This window comes from Poecilia reticulata, linkage group LG22 (assembly GCF_000633615.1).
Source record: "Poecilia reticulata strain Guanapo linkage group LG22, Guppy_female_1.0+MT, whole genome shotgun sequence".
In the NCBI taxonomy this organism is placed as follows: domain Eukaryota; kingdom Metazoa; phylum Chordata; class Actinopteri; order Cyprinodontiformes; family Poeciliidae; genus Poecilia; species Poecilia reticulata.
The window spans coordinates 18,054,667-18,077,092 of NC_024352.1; the positions used below are offsets into that span (position 1 = coordinate 18,054,667).

At 41.9% G+C, this 22,426-nt stretch overlaps 1 protein-coding gene across 1 annotated transcript in view; it reads left to right on the forward strand.

Moving 5' to 3' along the window:
* Positions 1 to 21,845, forward strand: part of spred1 (sprouty related EVH1 domain containing 1) — a 40,227-nt gene extending 18,382 nt beyond the window's left edge. The window contains exons 3-6 of the mRNA XM_008399808.2: positions 4,390 to 4,558; positions 10,078 to 10,124; positions 15,840 to 15,983; positions 17,099 to 21,845. Of these exons, the coding sequence (XP_008398030.1) occupies positions 4,390 to 4,558; positions 10,078 to 10,124; positions 15,840 to 15,983; positions 17,099 to 17,779 (1,041 nt within the window). The 3' untranslated portion in view covers positions 17,780 to 21,845. The remainder of the gene's footprint in view (positions 1 to 4,389; positions 4,559 to 10,077; positions 10,125 to 15,839; positions 15,984 to 17,098) is intronic.
* Positions 21,846 to 22,426: the final 581 nt, after the last annotated feature.

Here is a 22,426-nt window from a genome sequence, read left to right on the forward strand (position 1 = left end):
ATATATAATGAATGCAGAAAAGAAAAGAGCAGTTAGCTGGGGTAATAACTATCACAGATTGAGTGTTTGTTGTTTTTGCTTCTTACTAATTACTTTTATGCCCTAGACCGAGTTGTCCTTTAGTAACAGTCAGCAGTTTGACCTCTGACCTCTCTGTGTTTTGCCCCTCTGGCACACTGAGCGCCAAGTTCCAGGACACGGCTGGAGCTACATTTTGCATGACAGCTCCGCTGATAGAAGTGTGGATGTGTGAGAATGAAATACACTGTGAATATTGTTGTCTCTTACTAGAGCTCTTCAAAAATAAAAGTTGCTCAGAGTATAATCAGTTTGCATCTATTTAAAATGTTTGTAAAAGAAAAAAGTGTCAAATCTTGACAGTTATTGAAATGCATGATTTAAACCGCTTTTTTTTTACGCTGTGTTAAACAGTAATACGTAAGATATTAGCAAAGAAGTTGAAGTTATTTATATTCTGTATTATCAGTCTATTTCTTCTCGAGTAGCTGAATTTCTTGTCATTACTGTGCACATTAGATGCAAGCCAGATCCAGTAGATAAAAATTGAAATATCTTTGTTCTGCGGTAATGTGAGTGTAAATCTCTTGGTGTGAGAAATGTTGGATGCCAGATCACAGAGGAGAGGCCACCATGATGCACAGAATCTGGCAACCCCAGACTATCTGACTTTTAGAGCCTTGTTACACGGGCGCCTGAATCACCGCTTTCATCTTTATTGACTGAAGCTTATTTACGCGCGTTTCATGTCTGCGACGGGTTTGTGTTTTGTGCGTTGCTACACAAGCACGCGTGTGGCACAGGAAAAGGGTGTGACGAGAATGCTGCTGTTCAGACGCGGCGTAGACGTGGTTCAGAGACCCCGGCAACTGTTCTGGGATGTGGTGAAACACCCCGATCACCGCCAGGGTCCCTAGTCGCCACAACAAACACACGGCCATATGTAGGTCTGTCGGGATGCCACCCAGTGCCAGGGTGTTGGCGTCAACCTCAGTGCTACCGACTGTCTGAGGGCATCAGAGGGATGACTCCAAGAAAACAGCAAACCACATACTAATGTTAGCCAGCGAGGAAGAAACACTCAATATCAGGGCCTGCCGCTACAGAATTTCTTGTTGCCACCGTTTTACAACAGAAACGCTTTTGTTTTTATTGGAGAGTTAAGCAAACCTGTCATTTGAAGAAGTATTTTTTTTATTTTGACTGATCAAAAATGAAATCGGACTACAGACATGGCTGCCGTTCCCCCCCCAAGAGACAAAAGTGGTTCTTTCGTCTGCCCCAGCAGCATGTCAGTTCTGATGCAGCACTTGTTTTCGGTGCTGTAACATCCATAACCAATTAAGCGCTGTTGGTTTGGTGGAAAAGGCTTTTTCTGCCAGTAACACCCAGTACACTCATCTTCCCATCAGCTCGTACCAGCTTCCCTTACAGCATGATGCTGCCACCACCATGCCCTTTACTGTTAAGGGTGTTGAATATCTGGGAGAAAGCTTGAAATTGACCTCATCCTGACCTGTGGATCTCTGGAGTTCCCATGAGTCTCTTTGCTCCTCCTTATGAAAAGGTGTTATCATTTTCTTTCTAATTTACAGCTATGCCTTGGTGTGTGCCGGTCGTTATCAAACAAATAAAATAGATACACCGAAGCCTGTGTTTGTGACACATTAGAGTTTTAATACTTTTCCAACACACTGTGTGATTTACGTACACCTTTCAGCCTGAATTAAGCAGCAGCAGCTCCACGTAGACAGACAAAAAGCAGATCAGTATTGCATTTAATTCAAAGCAAAATGTGAGTCTTTTTGCAAGCCGTTATCAGGTGACTGAGGACACATAAGATGCGAGAGGAATTCAAAAAGAAAAGAATGGCTTCTAATCAAAGAGCAGGAAGTGGAGGTGGAGCCATAAAGATGGGAGACGGAAGAAAAGAGGTGGAGGGGTTTTGTCTATAAGCGCAGTGATGCGGCACAGAGTGTGCTGGTGATGACTCAGCTGGCTCTCCATATAGCCACCAATCACTCGCCGACTTCCTCCCTGCTTCTCTCCCTCCTTTCTTTCTCTCACTCTTGCTTCTCCTAAAACTACAGATCTAATTGGTGGACGTTGACTGACCATACCAGCTCTTGGATTATGATAAATCTCTGACTAAGCTCTCGACCTCAGCACCTTATCTTTTCACCACAGGTAGCCTTTGAGCTGTAAATGTGGTGGTGTCTAGGATTACTCCGAGTAGCTGCATCTCAGTGTTTCATGTAATCATTTTGACTCATATTAGCAGGCCAAATTTGAACATTTAGCCTTCAAAAGGTGATTTTTTTTATTTTTTAAATGACCATCAAATGAGGTTTCTCGACACAAAGCGTTCGGTGCGTTCTTTGGTTTACTTTCTCCCCTGCTTTGTTTCATTGTGTTTGGTCCCAAACGGTCTTGTCTTACAATATCACCGTTCTGCACGGATCTCGCATCCAGCCGTCTTTGTCCCTCACCTCATTTAACACATCCTGTCTGTGTTCGCTTTCTGTCTGCTTCTCTGGAAAGGTGGCTCCTCCTCCTCTGCTCTTTTCTTTGAGCACATTGTGGAATGTGGTGTTAAGTGTCATCCTGCCATGCAACCGTGATACTTCTTCCTCTGTCAGGCGTTGCTGCGACGCTCACCTTACTAGCTCTGGCTCCATTCAGTCTCGCCTCCACAGTCACCCCCAGAGGCACTATGCGCACCCCTCCTCACCCCGCTCCTCATCCCGCCTCGTCACCCCATCCTCTCCACATCCCCATCCCTCTCGTCTTCCCTCCCTTTATCCTTCAGCTCTGGGAAAACACACAAGCATAACCCTTGGCCCGTCTTTTCTTCTTTAAGAAAGGTACGGGGACATGCTGAGAGGTTACAAAGCAGCTCGCCCAGATAGAATGACATGTCCACTCTTTCGTGAAACTTACCATCAACATTTTCAAACCTTTCCAATACTCGGACCTGAGCAGGCTCGCATTCATCGAGTATTGGCTAGGAACCGTTACCCCCCCCCAGATTACAGACAGTGTGTTCATTTTAATTACACCGGCTACAGTATTTACTCGTTCTCGTCCTTTGTGTCGCCGTGTGCGCGCTCTGACATCCACACTCGGTTAAGTCACCTCTCGTGCATGTCAGAGAAACCTCACCGAGGGTAATGGCCGTCTCTCATTTCATTTAATCTACCCAGAGGAAGACCAGCAGGCAGCCCAGTAGCCCTGATTAATAATAGGCTTTGGAAGCACAGCCTCTTTTCTGCCCTGCTCTCGGGGCTTCCTGGCTTTAAAACATTCCCACACACACCTGGTCTCCTGAAACCACTGCTCTTCAACTTTTAGGATGACAGGGATGAGATGAGATTAAATCCTTATGATGTAGTAACCTTGAAGAAATGTAGTTTGATGTTATTAATTTTTAAAAAAAGAAAAGTTTTTATTTTTATTTCAGGCAAAAACAGCTATCAATCGCTGGATTGCCAGAATAATGTTATTTATTGATTATTACATGCATAAGAGTTATCTTCAGCATTATACTTCCCTTAATACTCAGATTTAACCAAAACTGTAGCAGAAACACCCATGAAATGTAGTGTTTATTTCACAAATTATACTTCTTTTCCCTCATCTTTGTGGGGTAACACTGGGAGTGTAACAAGGTAAATTAGTTGGGCTATCTGCTCTGGTAGCCAGAGCTACTGAAGTTTTTAAACAATACTTTAATTTTTATGAGTGCTGCTCCTTTAGTTATGACTGTCTGTGTTATTTGTGAGTGGAAATGTTACAGATAACTATTTGCCTTTCTTGGAAGCGAGTCGAAAGTGCAGTAACCTTCTTTCAGTTTGATGTTCAACAGAATGCATGTTGTATTCGTCTGCAACGACAAAAAAATGTGAATACTTTTCTTATTTCTACCTTCATTAAGTCAGTTTTGCCCCCTAAAATAAACAAAATACTTATACTTTGTACACTCATCGATGTTACCTTGATATGATAATATCTTGATATTATCATATATCAAGATAAGATAAGATCATTTATTAGTCTCCAATAGGAGAAATTTGTCTTGGAAGCAAGGGGCAAGACCGCAGTACAACAATAAGAACAATACAAGAGTTTAGGTCTTGTTTTTGTGCCATTTCTCTCTGACTTATAGACTTTTTGTGCCCCACATGAGGATTGCGTGGGATACTTGCAGATCAAACATTTACACCTAATCTGAGTTAGGTATAGACCTACCATTGATTTGTTTCTAGATGAGGTCTAAATGTACCCTGAATGTTGTAATCAGGACTGTTGCACAGTTGGATCTATTGCCATGTAACCCTTGTTGACTGGAAAACTGTGTATGTGTGTCTCCAGGTGGTGCTGGAATGTGTTCTGCAGAGAGACCTGGTATACAATAAGGTCAACCCCATCTTCCACCACTGGAGAATCAATGACAAGAAGTTTGGACTGACGTTCCAGAGCCCGGCTGATGCTCGTGCCTTTGACAGGGGAGTACGCCGGGCCATTGAGGACATTAACAAAGGTGTGGGCGTGCTACTCTGCTGTCTGTGTGGCTTTTATCTGTGTTTCAGAGCAAGTCAAACCAGATAAGTCAGCATTACCTCAGCTAACATACTTTACCTTAAAAATACATCCGTCGAGTGCTGGCTATTGTTTCTTTTTAATTCCCATTTGTCAAAAACATCCGAGTTACTTGTAGAATTCTCCTTTGTCACGCCAACAAGAAATACTTGTTCCAAGTTTCCACCATATTTCTTAATCTTGCTACGCTTGCACAAAAAAAAAAAAAATTACGATGAAGCAGCGTGTTTACCTTTGCCGTGTAACGTCCGACCTAGCTTCTGTTCTGGGAGAGATGAGAGACGTGTAGTGTCGATTGGTGTTGATGACTGCACTGTTGCTGCCACTTGTTCACTGAACAAAAGCAAGACCCTTCTTGTGATATCCTGTCGCTTCCAGTTGCTTAGATAATCTCGGCTCTTCCTGTAGAGACTGACAGTTCTTCACTCAGTGTCCCATAGGGAGAGAGAGAGAGAAGCTGAAGCAAGATGAGAAACTTTTAGAACGGACGGCACCCTGAGACATGGCTTGAACTTCAGTCAGGAGAAATCAGTCAGGTTGAGTTTCTGTTTGCTAAAATTGAGGAATGGCTGGAGTAGTCTTTGGCTTGCGGTGTAGTGAGTGCTATTTAAGTTGTGATGGACTTGAGTTGGCAGCTTTGGGTCCTGATAAGCAATATTTTTCTGTACAGAGCCAAAGGTTTCAAAGTCATCCAATTAGTAGGAGACTCGCAAACTCAGCAATCTGCCACCCAGTATTCTTACACAGGAGGTGAGCTGGCTAGCTGGGAAGATATAATCTTTTTTTTTTTTTTTTTTTTTTACTCTCTAGACTCTGGAACCCTAGGGGAGTATAGAGGAGAAACAGTACATTGTATAATAAAGGCTTATCACTGCTTTGCATCAGTCTCTTCTTGCCCACAATTGCTTATCTGAGATTTGAACTTATGGGCACAAGTCCAGGCAGTTTCTAGGTTGAAGGTACCCGCAATGCTTCAATTGTTGACTGTGTGTTCTATGACTTTGTATTTTTGTGTTTTTATGACGTGAAGCACTTTGAACTGCCTTGTTGCAGAAACGTGCTGTACAAATTAACTTGATTGATTCGATTGATTGATTTAATGCTGATGCTTGGGTTTGCAAACTGCATTTCCTGTTAGAGAAGACATAATGCAGTGTTATCATAAAGATAACACTTCTAACAACCACACACTATTCAGATTGGAGAATGTTTTTATAAAACTTAATCTGTAAATTGTCATGTCGGAGAACAACTTGTTCATCTTTACCCCTTAACCTCCAACTTGTTTATTGAGATTTTATGACAAGCACAAAGTAGTAAATAATTGTGATGTTGAAGGAATTGTTTTTTTTACAAACTAAAATCTGTAAAGTGTGGTGAGTCAATATGTTTTCAAATCACCTTAACCTGCAGCAATCTTTTTGGATATGCAAAGTTAATTTTTCCCGTTCTATACATAATGGCTCGAGTGCAGCCAGATTAAATACTTTTTTCCACACATATTATCTATTTGTTTTATGACTGGACTTTGACTGAGCTATTTGAAGACATAAATATGGTTTGGTGTAAATTATTCTATTGGCTGTATGTTTATGGTTGTTGTCAAGCAGATGAACCTCTGTCCCGGTCTCAAATTGTTTTTCTTCGACTCTGACCAGCTCCCCTGATCCTGTTGAGGAAAAGCCTCCCCACAGCATGATGCTGCCAACATCGTGTTTCACTTAGGCACTAGTGTGTGCTGTGTTAGTTTTCCATCTGATCAGAGCCCCTTCTTCCTCATGTTTGCATCTAAACGGTTTGGCGCAAACAGAACCGGGGACTTCTTAAAGTTTCCTTTCAACAATAGTTTTCACCTTGTTGGTCCAGAAAGGTCAGACTTGTAGAGTGCATGAGAGTCGCAACTAAAGATTATTTTGGTAATTGAGTAATCTATCGCTTATTCTGACAATTAATCAATTAGTTTGATATAACAAAATGGATGGCACATTCTACAGATTTTTCAAATAATTAAATTCCTTTGTTTCTTGATTAAGAAAGTAGATATTTTATTGTCTAAAATGCAATATCATAACGTTCCTTTATTAAAAAACTAAAACTATGCCTCTTAAGAAGTTTTGGCTAAAACATGTTTTTTTTTTTCTTTTATCTTAAATAAAAAAATGAATATATTTTCCATACAGTTTTGACTTAATTGCTACTCTGAATATGTTTCAGTAAATTACCTTTTTTTGTGTGTGTTTGTTGTCCTCCAGTTAACAATTGTTGATTTTTAAATTAGTCGATGACTTTTTCAATAATCAGTTATTCACAATTAATCAGATTAATCGTTTCAGAGTCCAGAGGAAGCTCTGGACTCTGCCTACATAGTTTACTATGTTTACTAAGCCTACATAGTTTACTATGTAGGCTTCTTGGCTGCTTCTCCAGTTTATTCTGTTCTTGTCAAATTAAGGTAGAAAGCCAAGTTTTACTAGGTTTTCTGCAGTGTTGTACTCTTTCCAATATTATCCCTGACCTGCCTGGTGTCTTGCTTAGTCCTCAGTTAAAAACCTCTCTGGTCTTAACAGAACAACCGGATTTACACTGAGACTAAATTGCTCACAGGTCGACTCTGATGACTCATAAGGGCAGTTTGGCAAACTAGATTTTATTTAGGGGTGTTATGAGGAAAAAGGCTCAATACAAATGCACACCACCGAATGATCTTCTCAGATTCTTGTAAAAGCTTCACAGTCAGGTTCCGATTCGTCTTGTTGCATTACATAACAGCCCCCACCCAACATACGTTGAAGTTCGTTGTTCAACATGCGCACAACGTGGGAAAAAAAAAAAGAAAGAAAGAATGAAGGGGTCAGCTCATAGCTGCTCCAAATGCGAAGAGTTTCATGTGTGAACATCAGTAAGAGAGGTTTGGCCTTAGCTCCAGCACTTGTCTCTCCCTGTGTTTACCCTGCCACCCCTTTGCCTTTTGTCTGTTTTCGTCTCTCGCTTGGCATTCTCTGTATTCTGGCGGTGTTGTGTAATGCCTCGGCTCTGCGCAGGCAGACGAGTTCGTCTGTATTCCTGTTGCATTGCTGTACTGCTGGACTGCTGCGTGTGTGTGTGTGTGCAGGAGGAGCGAATATGTTTTTGCCTGCGCGTGTGTGCGCACGTGTGCATATCAGTCTTGCAGTCTGCTGTTGCCAAGGCAACGGCGGGCACATGGCTCAGGCAGCTTCGCGGCCCAGCACTGCCAGAGTCGTGCTGCAAGAGGCCTCTTTCTCTTGGAAGCAGAGCAATGCACGCACACACGCACACACACACACACACACACACACACACACACACACACAAAGCCTTCCTCCATGTGACTCAGAGATGGACGGACAGAGCGACTGACAGACAGACGGCGTCTCACACAGGCCCAGTAAAATGTTCTCTCCTGACAGAGACGATATTATCATGTTTCCCTGTTCTCATCCCAAGCACAGCCAACTGACTGACGCTGCTTTAAATTAGGCATGTAATTAATTGATTTTAATTAAATGAGACAATGTTTTATAAGATTCACTTGGTGCCAGTGGTACAGTAAAACGACTTTCTCTGGAATATTGTGGGGGAAAGGCACAATGTTCCAGTGGGAACGGTCCAAGTTTTCTCTGATTTTTCCAATCAGGTTTTCTTGTTTATTTATTTATTTTTTTTAAAGATGTAATAAACAAAGATTTATAGTGTGATGGCAAATGTCACTGATTTTTTCTTAAGACTTTGCTGACATTGTGCGGCCTTCACTGCCAGCTGGGAGAGCTTAGTGACAAAATATCCACATCACAGGAAGTTTGATTTCCTGATCAGTAACTCAGATGATTTTTTTTTCCCAAAGAGCAATTTACAGAGCAAACAGAAGCGTGTTTGTTTATCTTGTGGTTGAAACTGGCTTGATTTGGAGTTACAGCTTCCCACTTCCAAGGTACAGTTGAATGCAACGTTTACTGGACAGTACAGCGGGGAAAGGCCCAGTTTAAACAAATGTATTTACATAGAAATATTCTACCCTGTGAAATGTTTCCGTCTTATGCTATTGAAGCTTATGAATATATTACTTTAAACTTGGTTGTATGTTTAGGTCTTCTAGGAAGCTTATGTATATTGAAGCAAAGGCCAATTAACGTCATGTTTAAATCAGACATCTACACACACCGTAACAGCTTTTTTTTTTTTTTTTTTTCTATCTTTTCTGACGTTCAGTATGAATGAACTTTTCCTGTTTTAGGTCAGCAGGGATGACCAGAATGATTTAGATTTGCTAAATATCAGAATAATGAGAGAGAACATAAGACACCAGGAAAAGGACTACTGACTGCCACAAATCTGGCTGGGTACAATTTCCAAATGCCTGAAGATGCAATGGCGATCTGTTCAAACACGCATGCACTACTGACTTCATGCTGTTCGGGAAGGTCAGGGGTTCCGTGTTTGGCCATCATTACATTTATAGGAAAAAGAGCTAATTCTACTAAATAATGAGGAATTGTTTGCTTCAAAAAAAAAGTTGAGACGGTAAAAAAAATTATTTAAATATTGGGTTTCAGCTGCTAAATTAAAACAAGTCATTGTTTAAAAAAAGGGCCAGTGGTTTTTAGACTTTATAAAATATGTCCACTAATCAATATTTCCTTCTTTAAATTAATTTTTTTGAATCTTTTATGTTGTAAAAAAAAAAAGCTTATTTTTATCATTATTTGTAATTTCACACTATTATGTTTTTCGGTTTCACTCAGGAAATGACGATTGTCATTTCAAAGTATTACATATTATGTAACATAGAAATATGTTACAGCAACTCCTTCCTTAGAAAAGTACTAACACTTAAACATATGTTTACTTTCTTAAAATTATTTACTACACAAAACGCAGATCACATTGTTTTCCTAACTTCTCATAAGTTCATTTAAAAGATTGGCTTTCTGACTCCTATTATCAACTAATTTGGATATAAAAATGGTTCACAGCATTTTGGGGTCACATTATTCTGGCTCCTGCATATTTCATTAACTTCTGTGTCCGTCCCCCCCCACTAACACAAAGCAGCTTTCATTTCCCCATTAGGCGACAGGCAAAGGAAACCAGAAGCCTTGACCTTTTCTGGCTTGACAAGGATCCGTTGTTATAAAACTTCTGGCGTGCTCAGCAGAGTAGACTTTAAACATTAATGGTGAAGCAGAAAAACGAAAGATCGGTTTGCTGAGAACTCAGTCGAATGTTTAACAGTGTTTGCTTGAAATGTTGTGTTTTGGTTGGAAGAAGACAAGGGGAAGGGCTCTTGATTATTTTGAGCTTTTGCCCTCTAGAGGCGAAGTTTTAAAACTACAAGTTTGCCTACACTAGTACTCGGATATATTTCTTTATACACAAGTACTTTTTTGGATTACGTGAAATGCTCAGGTCAAACTTTTCTCATGTGCCCTTCTTCTTTTCCAGTGTCTAGTCCGTTTGGGGAAGGGGACACTCCCGAGGATGGACTACCGGTGAGTTACAGACCCTTCAATATAATTAAGACTCTCACATTGTTTTTTTACTTTATTAAAAGTTGACTGATCGTGGCTAGAAACTGATACGCAGTGCAAAACAAACCCAAAACTTTAAGATTCTGATCTTTAAACCCCAAACAGACATCATGAGTGGTGCCTTGTGACCAACCTTTTAATGTAAAGTATTTCGACTCTTGATACAAATCAAAAACCAGGTCAGCCTCTGTAATGTGGCGACTGACTGTCAATATGAGTAGTTCTAGCATAAAGAAGCAGCAAGCATACTGTTCAAGCAAACGCACACTTTTTTTTAGAATATCTGTGACCTGTTCGTATGAGGTGGGACACACAGTGTCACATGACACACAGTGTCACAGGGACACATTTAGCCAATTAATAATTGGATAGCAAAAGGTGTTTAACAGGAGATGATGGGTGTTTTTTTTAATTATAGATTTTGAACTATGCAATTTGAGGTGTTCTACCAGAAGCCTGTGTACTCCAGTTAGCGATTAATCGATTACTAAATTGCAATTAATCCGAATGTTTCATCCCTATACTGTATGGAATCAGATATTTCTGATTATGCTTTTGAAACAAGCATTTGTTATGGTCATGTTTTGTTATCCTCTAACACAAATTCTGGTGCCAGTCCACCCCTCTGTTGGCATGTTGTTTATTCGCAGGAAGATTGTCATTTCCTCTGAATCTGCCCAGATGCATCAAAGTTTTGATAAAATGGAGCGGGAGAGTATAGAGAAGAGGCGACGCTCTGTTTCTGCTCTTGCGGTAAAGTTCCTCTTTAAGGAATCAGCCCAAACATACAGGAAATCCAATGGCACCACTGTTGCCAGGCAGCAGGGGGGTGCACTTAGAAACTGGTAGAATTGGAGGGTGGTGGTGGTGGTGGGGCGGGTTGTGTTCATGGGGTTCAGTGAGCCACTGAGGGTATCACCATGGTGATTTGGCATCTGAATGTTGCGGTCGGAGGCCCAGGCTACAGAGAAAGAGAAGTGAACCCGAGGCGAGCTCTGCAGTCAGAGAACCAGCGAATGCCACCGTCCAATAAGGTGTGACATTAGCAGTTTCAAGTGATGCCGCTGCTGCGATCACTTCCTCGCCGTCACTTCACGTTCAGCAGAACACTTCAAAATTGGCTGCTCTGGAGTCCAGAACTTCAGCCTTGCTGTCATTAAGCAGGTAGCAGTGGTTCATCAGACGACGTAACCATCAGTCTTATTTATTGATTGATTAGCTTCACATTATCTCTGATGAAGTGAATAGGTTTTCCTCGTAGCCCTGCATTGTTCCACATGTGTGCTTGGAAATGTATCGAAGATGGTCCCTTCCACCCACATCCTGCCCACTGAGGCCAAGCTCCCACATGCATGCCCTTCACAAGCTTACCACATTCTTCCTCTCTCAAAACACACACACACACACACACACACACACACACACGCACACACACGCAGACAGACAGACAGACAGTATGCACATGTTACATATCTTACCCATAAAGTGGTTGCACAATAAGCCTGCTCAGCTGTGACAGCCCACTGCAAGGAATCATGCATTATCACAACAGTCCTAGTCCTTCCGTCAGCTTGGAGTAAAGTGTCTCTCTTTCCCCCCTTCTCATCTAACAGCACTGGAAAACTCCCATCTAATTTGGCTCTGGCAGGAAGTTTTCTCTTATCGCTTTGGTACGCAGACAGTTTGTTGGTCACTTGTCGTTTGCAGCCTCCGTTACAGAGCAGACCCTCTGTTTGAGTGAGCTTTCTTTATATATATATATATATATATATATATATATATATATATATAGTAGAGAATCGCTGTAGAAAACCTGAGCGGATAAAAGATGAAGGGACATTTTCAATAATTATTTATTAATTTATTGAATTTCTTTTTTTTTCCCCCTGTTTTCTGGGAGCTGTGACAGAACATCTTAGTAAAATTTTCTAATAGCCTAAAAAAAACCTTTTTTTGGAATAGATAAATTTGACTGTAATTCTCAAATTCTAATCTTTACATGGAAGGAGTTTCTCTGCTGCAACGGTGCTTTCCAAATATAAAGCTTTGTTTATCTTATGGTTTCATATAACGTTTACAATATGTTGTCCAAAATTGTCCTAAAAAAAAACAAGACGTGCAGTGATAAAAATCAACTTCAGTTCATCTCCTGGACATGAAGTGGGCAAAGCTCAGACGTCGGTAGGATTCCCTCATCATGATGTTGAAGCATCGTAGTGATGGTGAACCCAGGTGATAAACTCCCCACATAAAGTCGTAAAATGAGCAATCTTGTGTTTGTTCATGTCTCCTGCTTCTGACTGCCCTTTTCTTCGGTTAATGTTGGTATCTTTGCCTCGGTCCGCAGTGCTGCACAGTAGTTGTAAATGTGGGGTTGACCTACGGTGAACACTATTCACGAGCGCTACGTTAAAACGTGTAAATATTCAACAGCAGCTGCAAAAATATATGATGGCGACACTTTTGAAGCCGCTTTTGAAGGTGTTTTTTTTTATTTTTTACATTTTCTGTTAGCATAGTTAGCTTAGCCAACTGTAATAGCATTCACTGGGTAGTATTTAGATTGTAAACATTCCTACCTCGTTTCAAAGTGTTTTGCAGGTTCTACATGTTTCATGTCAAATAGTTTAAAAAAAGAGTTTGATGTGTGAAAGTTGAAATAGAAGAAACTTCCTGTTAACCGCCCACTGTTTGCCGAAGCTCCTCGTCGCTCCTCAGTTATTATTACTGACACACGAGTAACAAATGCTATTTTCATTTTTAGATTTTGTTATTTAAGTGTGCAGTTGGTATTGCTGCTTAAACTTCCTGCGCTGCAAAAACACAGCACCGTCATTTCTGGATCTGTTGCCCTGATTGAAGAGTGTCAGTTTGATCCCAACACTGGATCAAATCAGGCCCATTTCTACACCGAAGCTGTTTAACAGCTTCAGCTGACTGACAACACAATTTGAGGGACAGAAACAACAAAACAGAAAAGGAAGTTAGGCATATTTTAGGTATGGACTTCACAAACAACATAGCTACATGAGATGCAATGTCCTTCAATTTCACCTCAATATTGAAGAGTCCTTTAAGGCAGAGCAGATGATTCTTAATTCTCACCAACAACAACAAAATCTGCTTTCTACTATATTTGAGAGTAGTAACTGGTTCCCTAACTCCCCGGGAAGAAGCACAGACTCAACCCGCCTCTGGAGTTTCTTTAATTGTAAAGTGAAGGCTGCGCTGCAGAGAGCTAGTAAGCGTTTCAGTATGCTGACGCTCTTCCACGGGCCTCCCAGTCCTGTGAGGGCGGAAGTGTCCCTGATGTTGGTGCACAGCCCTGTTGCCCCCGACTCCCCTCCTTTCCCCCGGCCCCCAGCAGCCCGCCACATCTCCAGGGTCAGATCAGCCTCAGGTTGGCCCCCACGCATGCCTTTGAATGGCGGGGCTTAGGCAAGCGCTTTAAAAGGAAGCCCAAGTCTGTTTCCCATTTCACCCCCCCCCCCCCCCCAACACCCTCCACCTCCACCACTCCACTGGTTGCTCTCGTTCCTTTCCCCCTTTCTCTTTCTCTCTCTCTTTTTCTCTCTCTCTCTCTCACACACACACGCACAGCTGTCATTTGGCTTTTCAGGCTCTGTGCTGCATTTCCCCAGCTGGAGCTAGTTTATGACATTCCCTCTGCCGACTCTTGGCCTCTCGTGCTCTCTCTGTTTCTCCGGCTCTAACACGCACACGCGCGCACGCAGAAACACACACGGCGCAATCTCATTTTTTCCTGCTCTGTTCTTTCTCCTCTCCGTCTTCCTCTGTCTCCTGTTCCTCACATTCCCATGCAGACACGGTGGATGCTATCGCACTCTTCTGTGTTTGGCAAAAAAAAAAGAAAAAAAGGAGTGCATAAACTCCACCATGTGCTTGCAGCCTGAAAAAGTGGGGAGTAGAAGTGAGGTAGAGGGGGGAAAGGAGTTAAAGGAAGCATCTCTTAGCAACCACAGGACAGTAATTACTGTAGCAGCAGCTAGGAGCAAACCAGATTTCCGCTGCGCGTTAAAGCACTGGCGTGGGCTACTTTACACACAGCTCTGACTAACCGGAGCCAGCCGCCTCCTCCACATGCAGAGGGAGGGAGGCAGGAGAGAGGAGGACTAACCTTGCCTTGTGAGGTCGGGATGTGTGTGGGAAAACGGACTTCAAGCTGGTGTGTGTAATGCTCGGATAAGGTTGGATCAAAGTTGTCAGGATGTGTGTTTTACCTGAGCTCCAACAAGCTGGAAAATCTCTGCCCCGGTGATGCACAGAATATCAGAGCGTATAACGGAGTTACTGATGATTTTCTTTCGTTTGCCCTCAAAACGGGCCTGCTTTATTCAAAAATACTCCCTTAAGTTACGGCGTGAGAATATTTAGCTTCTGCATCCACGCCGGAATGCTATTTATAGATCCTCTAATCCTGCCTGATTTTGACAGTAAATTTTCCTCATGAGATCAGTCAGCACAAGGTAAAAGGAAGATTTACTTTCATTGCTGGCTTCACTTCTTTCAAGAGCCATTTTTGTATGTATGTGTGTGTATGTATATGTGTGTGTGCGTGCGTGTGATTGTTTGTGGGAACACATGCAAGCCTAATGGGAACTTTGAGTTCTTGTAACAGAAGGGCCTTGAGTCATCACCACACAGCACAGTCATTTGGTGAAGTGTGGGTGCAGGATGCCCCCTGGTGGTTAAAGTGGAACGCTTTTATGCGCGCACACATGAACAAGCCTACGCATCTTGAGTCAAAAGTTGTTTTGGTCATGAAAAGTGACCGTTAGTGCCTCTGACTGCGAAATGATAAAGTAGGAATTAGAGGATGTCAAATGTTTGGGACGCAGCCATTTTTCATTTTAAATTAGCAGAGTCCAGATTGACGTCTTTGACTATATCTCAGGTGATTATAAATTTTAACAATTACTGCCGTCCTTCCGATGTTGATACTTTTAAAGTAAAGCCTAACCGCACACTCGGTCTTGCAAAAATTCTGCCTTTTAATTTTTGAGTTTTTGAGACGATCATGAAAGAAGGTTGATTTTGTGTCTGAGCAGTTGGTTCTGGTGGAAGAAGCCACCAGTTTATATATATACGTATATATATATATAAAATCCAGTACTGCATCTCAAAGAGTGAGAAGTTTTTCAGCGCCTTTTCAATGACATCAGGCCCAAAGCCTCACAGATCCTCCACCGTACTAAACAAGGCAGTTGTGGAAAAAGTCTAAGAAAATGGGTCCTTGTGCCTCCCAGTGACCAGGAAACGCCTTTATAACCCATGGAAACAGAGTTATGGATCACTGATTAAAGCAACATAAAAAAGTGAAGCATAAATATAAAAAAAAATACATGAGTCCCACTCATATTGTGGAAACCTAAAGTGTGCCACCTATAGTGGTACTGCTGATTTTTGTCATGTAATTTAAATAAAAGGTTGGATTAATTGAGTCTTTACACCCATGTGCCCTGGCTGAATAACAGCAGGGGGCGCTGTAGCAAAGTTATCAACTCTTCTTGTCCTGCAGCCTTTTCTGGCATACCAGGTTTTCAAATGCTTCATTGTACTGCTGACATCCTGTGGTACCGTAACTGGAGGCAACACTGCACTGTTTAGTTTTGTAGTTTCCATGTTGGATTTTTACCTGATTTCTTCCGTTTCCAGGTGTGCGATGATCCTCCCTCAATCTGTTCGCCAATCAAAGAGCCCTTCTCTCCTCTCAGCAACGTTGTGTCCACCGAGCCATTCAGGGGCTGCTACGTGCCCCCCCAGCCATTCGATGACAACCGCCGGTACCTGCCTCCCCAGGTGGGTCTCTGGTGGAGCTGCTGAAAGCCGCCTGTTGAATTAAATTCACGTTTGTAACAACTATAGCTTCGATATCAGACACATAGAATGTCATTTAGCATTACCAATAGCTGGTAATCAGTCCGTCACAATGCTACAGAGGAACTATTTACGCCGCGTTGGAGGGGTTTCCAGCTTGTAAGGCCTGTTTAAGGGTCACATCAAGCCATCTCAGTTATATTTAGATAAGGCTTTAACTACGCCGCTCCAATTTATTTTTACCCACTCAGTTTTGGACTTGCTGGTAAATTTTGGATTGTTGTGAGATTAAGGCTAACCCAAACAGCCCCAGAGCGTCACACTACCACCACTGTGTTTGATTGTTGGTATGATGATGTTCTTCCAAAAGGTTCACTGAATATTTCCCCAAGTCTTTGGGGTCATGATTATTTTCATATTGTTGAATCATGACCCTGAGGCAGGTAGGACCCGCAGAGCTATTTTGTTTGTGGATATCTGAAATCCCAAAGCCTGAAAAAAAAAAAGTCTTTGGAGTCCTGTCAAGACAAACGAATGCAAGTGACTTTGTTTCTCTTGAATCTGCTCGGATCTGGACTTAATGAGTCTTTTATTCTGCTTCATGACAAACTGGTTTTATTTAATTGATTTCTTGATCCTACAGGTTGGATAGTAATCTGGATTAAGTGTGGCAAGTGAAAGTACAGATGGTTCTTTATTTGACAAGGAGGGATAACACGCTTTCACGTAGGGCTAGGTTGGGTCGGAAAGGGTTTTTCTTGTAAATTCAGTGCGAAAAGAGCTTAATCTGAAATATTAAGCTCTTGTCTTTAAGTGAGAGTGGGTGACAGCGATATGGACTTAAAATTGTACGGCAATGTTATGTGGTACTATTGTGATGACACACAATCCCGACAATATGGACAATTTTAGAAGTTTTTAAACATCATTAATTGGAGTTTATTATGACAACAATAAATCAAAGTTTTATAATTAGAAATCTATCTCAATAAATGACAATAAAACCCCTAAGTGTCACTGTACATAACTGAGTTTTATTTTTGACTTCAGTAATCACACTAACTGAACTTTTCTCTTTTCTGACGTTTCCCTTCAAGTCGACTCGCCGAGTCAGCTTCCGCGTGGACGAGGAGGAGATTGTCCGCATCAACCCGCGGAAGGATGTCCTCATCCGAGGCTACGAGGACTACCGCCACCCGGTCATGAGCAGGCATGAGGCCGACCGAGAGGACATGGACTTCCCCGCCTCGTTTCACAAACTGGACAGTAAGAAGTGCGAGTATTTCTTCGACGGCCCCGGCAGCGACTGCCTCTCCGGACCCGGCATGGGCATCGGGTCGGGCCTCGGACTGGGCCTGGGCAAGGACCCCGCCATCAAGACTCAGCCCTCGCCCCTCGCCAAGCCGAAGGGCCGTCGGCGGCGGGAGGACGGCGAGCGCTCGCGCTGCATTTACTGTCGAGAGATGTTCAACCACGAGGATAACTGGCGGGGGCAGTGCCAGGACGCGCCCGACCCCATCAAGCAGTGCATCTACAAAGTCAGCTGCATGCTGTGCGCCGAGAGCATGCTGTACCACTGCATGTCCGACTCGGAGGGGGACTTCTCGGACCCGTGCTCGTGCGACACGTCCGACGAGCAGTTCTGCCTGCGCTGGCTGGCTCTGCTGGCGCTGTCCTTCATCGCGCCCTGCATGTGCTGCTACCTGCCTCTGCGCGCCTGCCACCACTGCGGCGAGGCCTGCCACTGCTGCGGGGGCAAGCACAAGGCCGCGGGTTGAGCCGGACCCTCACGCCCCCACCCAACCTCCACACACAGCGGACTCTGGGACACCCTCAAAGCTAGCTTAAAAAAGGCAGTGGATACAAGCGGAAATTTACTAGCCGGCATCCTTTTTTCATTCCTCTCTCAGAAGGGGTGATGCGTCGTTGATCCCCAGCTCTGAGGGCTTTCGGAGATTTCAGTTTGCGTTTGTCGCCGACAAGCAGCGGCGGAGGACAAACCACGATGCTTTGTGGGAGCTCTGAGCAACACGTTAGGTACAGGAGCCTCAGCCTGAGACGGAGGAGACGTCACGATCAACAAGACTACCAGATCTTAATACGCGCACACACGCACACACACACACACACACACACACACACACACACACAGCTCTTTGACATTCACCCTCATAAATCGGGCGGGCCACAACATGCAACTCTATGAAGGAAAAACGAATTTTGTACAGACAGCAACAACTTCAACCGTTTCATGTCGAGGACAAAAAAAAAAAACTAAGTACTTGCTGTTTGAGTGTGCTAAAAGGGATTTGTTCTTGCTTTTTTGTGGATTTGCAGTTTGGGAAACAGTGGCCTTTCCTTCATGGTTCAAGGATTTGCAGACGATGTAATTACTAGCCAGCAAAAAAAAGTGCACTAAATGGTATTTATCCCCTCAAAGTAAAGGTAACCTTCAGAGGTTCTCGTGGCGTGTCATTCTCCCATCTTTTAGCGTAACACTTTAAAGTTTTGCAGCCACAAATCAAACAGTCAGAGCTTCATTCTGTCAGTACGGATTTCCTGACCCAAGGTTATTTATTGAATTTGATTGCATTCCAGATTTAAGCTATTTTTTTTGTTGCTTTTTTTTTTCCCACAATGAGAAGCGGTAAAATGGTCCCTGAAACAGCTTTTCCGGTCTCCACCTCAGACGAGGCACACAGAACCCTCCTGACCCGTCTCATCCCATTAGAATTTACTCCACGGACACTTCGGAGCCCTCGTATGTACAACTGTAGAGAATTTATGATTTTTATCGTTTCACTTCATTTTCTTCTTGCTCACGTTTGTAATTAGTTTTAAATTAAAAGGTTGAAATGTTGCTCAACCAGCAAGTTTTTACGTTGGTGAACAAAGGAGCAGGAGCTCCTTGGTTTAAATTACGAGGCACTTAAATTTAGGATATTCTCCGATTGAGAAACTGTTAGATATTGGATCAGGTTTACAGGTTAATTTAACACTCAGATTGGACTGTGGAGGGAGGGAAGGGGGGGAAACCCCTCGTTAAAGCACTGCTCTCCAAGCTTTGGTTGCAGCACCGGCTCCAAATTTCTGTTTGTCCTTTGAATCTGTTTTTTGTGTTCTGTCCTTTCCCGTAGCGTGTCAGACGTTCTCCAGTCATGTATCATCTCTGAACAGGCCCTGAATGAATGCATTACTTTTGGGAACGCAGAGGTATTTTTTGCAAGTGCACATGCATATGTCTTCATATGTACAGTTGGGTCATAATTGCCCCCACTGACTGCTGGGTTAGGGTTCGATTCAGAGTTTAAGGCAGGTTTTGTCTGCTGGATTAAAAGGCGGATGAAGGAAGGGAAGCTGGATGGACGGAGGCTCCCTGGTTCTATGCCTGGTTCTCCCTGGCATCTAAAAAAAAAAAATATTTGCAGCAATTGTGTGTTTTCTTTTTATTTACGTTAAGTTGCCAGGAAAAGACTCAATGAGGTGTTTCTGCTTTATTTAAATTCTTTCCCCATGTCACGCCTTGCCAGATTGTATTTTCTGATTTCTACACACAGATGAACACGATAATGATAATATTAAAAGCTGCCTCTGAGCACGTTCAGGATGTTGTGTTAGGTGAATCTGGACGTAGCTGGACAGAACCAGAGTCGCCGGTTGCACTATCTTGATTATTTCATCTACATTGAAGGACTTCAGTCAATCCAGGAAGTAAATAAATATTAAACTACTCGTTTTAGGTTCTCTTAACAAGCTGAGCTTTTACCTTCTTTACCTATTTTAGCTATTAAAGGAGTACCAGCTCAGTTTCGATGCATATTTCTGATTTGTTTTCCCCCACACCCCATCAACACCAACTTTCTTAATCTTCAGTTTTTCAGAATTCAGGTTTAATCCATCCCCACCCAGCGAAGGAGGCAGACATCTTTTCACCTCCTGACCCTGACGGCCCCAACGGTCTGGACTCGAGTTCAGTCCGCTCTCCCCACCCGCTTCCACGCCGACCGATGCTCCCTTTACTTTCTATGCAAACTCTAACAAGCTCAAAAAAAAAAAACACTGTCGTCTCTGCAGACTTGAGTCAGTAACGGGCTGGCGATAGGTAAGCGGCCCCGACCCCTGGTACCAAACTAAGCGCCTGTAAATACCTAACACTATATTTAAGTACTGACAATAATCCCAGCTTCTTTTCTTTGGAGTCTATAAAGATAGAGCTGTATTTATCGTCGCTGTCAGCCTATACCGTAGCTTCTAATGACAGCAGTTTGTACATAGATCACCTTTTAGTATTATTTCACATTGAAAAGTAGAGGGCTTTGTGATGGATACGACTATTGAGCTTCTAATAGAGTCTCTCTCTAGTTTTGTACGGTAGAAGGAAGGCTAGTACAGTAGCGGGTGTCCACTTGTTTCTAAAGTTTGCTATATAAATATATATATATATATATACATATATATATATATGTATATATATATATACATATATAAATACACATATAAAGCTGCTAGATACAATCACTAATTTTATTGTGTTGACAGAGAAATCAGCTATGAACGACTGTTAAGCCTAAGTCTCCAACAGCATATAACAGCCGTCATTTTGAAGCGTTTGATTGCTCTGTGTGCGTGTGAGTGTTGCCTGTATATGTGCGTTCTTGTGCGTGCGTGTGTGCGCGTGTGTTTGCGTGCAGAGGGAGTTGGTGTGTTAACCAAACGTTTGGTTGCTTGTCATTATTCTCCCATCGTAATCGAGTTGACCGAGGTTTGATGCACCTGATTAAAACTTGCTGGCTGAGAAGCAAAACAAAACGGACGTGCATTTATACAGAAAAAAAAAAAAAAAAGTGTAGAGAATGCTGAAATAACTCTTCTCATTCTGCATTAACCAGCGCAGTGCAACTTCCTGTCTTGTACTGTAATATATATGCAACATGTGTCTGTCCGCTTTAATATATATTTATATATATATTAATTTTTTTAATTTCTTTTTGACCTGCATTATCTAAGACTTCAGTTTTAACCACTTTGCTGCTAGTCTTTTATCCTCTTTCGATCTTGGAAATTGTGCATATCTTGGGGAATGCATACAAGTGTACATTCTTGACATTGTGTAGATTAAAAAAAACAACAAAACAAAACAAAAAAACAAAGAAGCTATATAAACCTGTTTTCTCTTCAGTGTATTGTTTAAAGAAAAGATTACTTTACACAGCAGTGGAGTGGTTCTGTTTCAATTCTCCGATGCTTTGGTGCACTGATGATGTGTAAGCTTTTTATTTCCTCCCCCCACCCCCATCCACCCTTTTCATCTTACAGCGCTTGATGTAACATTTGTGATTAGTTCTAAATAGTGGAAGACATTTGTGTTTTTTAAGAACTTGCAGTATAAGTGGTACTACTCTTAACTATTCTGTAAACACTGCCTGTTTTGTTTTTTTTCCTTTGGTTCTTTCTCAGTGCATATTTTCCGAGCATTTGTGTTTCCTTTTGAGTTTTCCTAGTGCCATTGGCTTTCTCATCCTGACAACCTCAAAAGAAAAAAAAAGTGCCTCACGTCCATCCTAGTTTCTATCTTACAGTTTAACGTCACTCATCCTGGTTTAATTGGTTTCTACATATTTAGGTATTATCAGGTTTGAGAATACCAAGTATCTGATGTAAAATTTAGAGAACCAATAACTCATGTCATAGTTGTATTTTCTTTATACAGATGTAGCTTGTTACTTTTCATAAATATATAATGTAAATATGCATACATATGTTTGTAACTGTTTTTATGTTACATCATACACTTGTAATTTGACATATCAAATAACATTATCATAATAAAATGGTGAATTTTAACCTTTTTGTGCTTTTTTTTTCTTTTCTTTTTTGCATATGCTCTTATTCTAATACACCGAAAGAAAATTCAATAATTCTGTAAGATCTGAATACACAACTCCTGTGAAGTCTTCAAAGGTCCCACCTACTGCAAGAACAGAAGGACAACGTTTTGTTCTTACAGATCTGTGAAACAATTTCTCTGTTTTTGTGGAATATAAACAGGTCTTTAGTCATACTCCCCATGAAATCTGGTATTTATGAGAAAAAAAAAAGTCAGGAAGAAGTTATGTTGGTAAAACCACGAGTCAGACAGCAAACACGTGGAGGTAGGTGTTCTGGTAAGGTCAAAATGTTTTGACCTACATATGATTGAGGTAAATACATCCTGTTAGATGCTACCAAAGTCTGTCTCTAGATGTGACACATGCAAACGTCATGTCAAATGCTGCAATTCCAAAGTCCAATTATTTAACGGATCAAAACGAGCAACATTTCACTTTGTATTCCTTTACATTTTGCTGTGAAGTGGGCAGACATTCTTGTGATTTAGTAAAGAGGTCATGAGTTGTAGCTTCAAACTACTTTGGACTCCGAAGAAA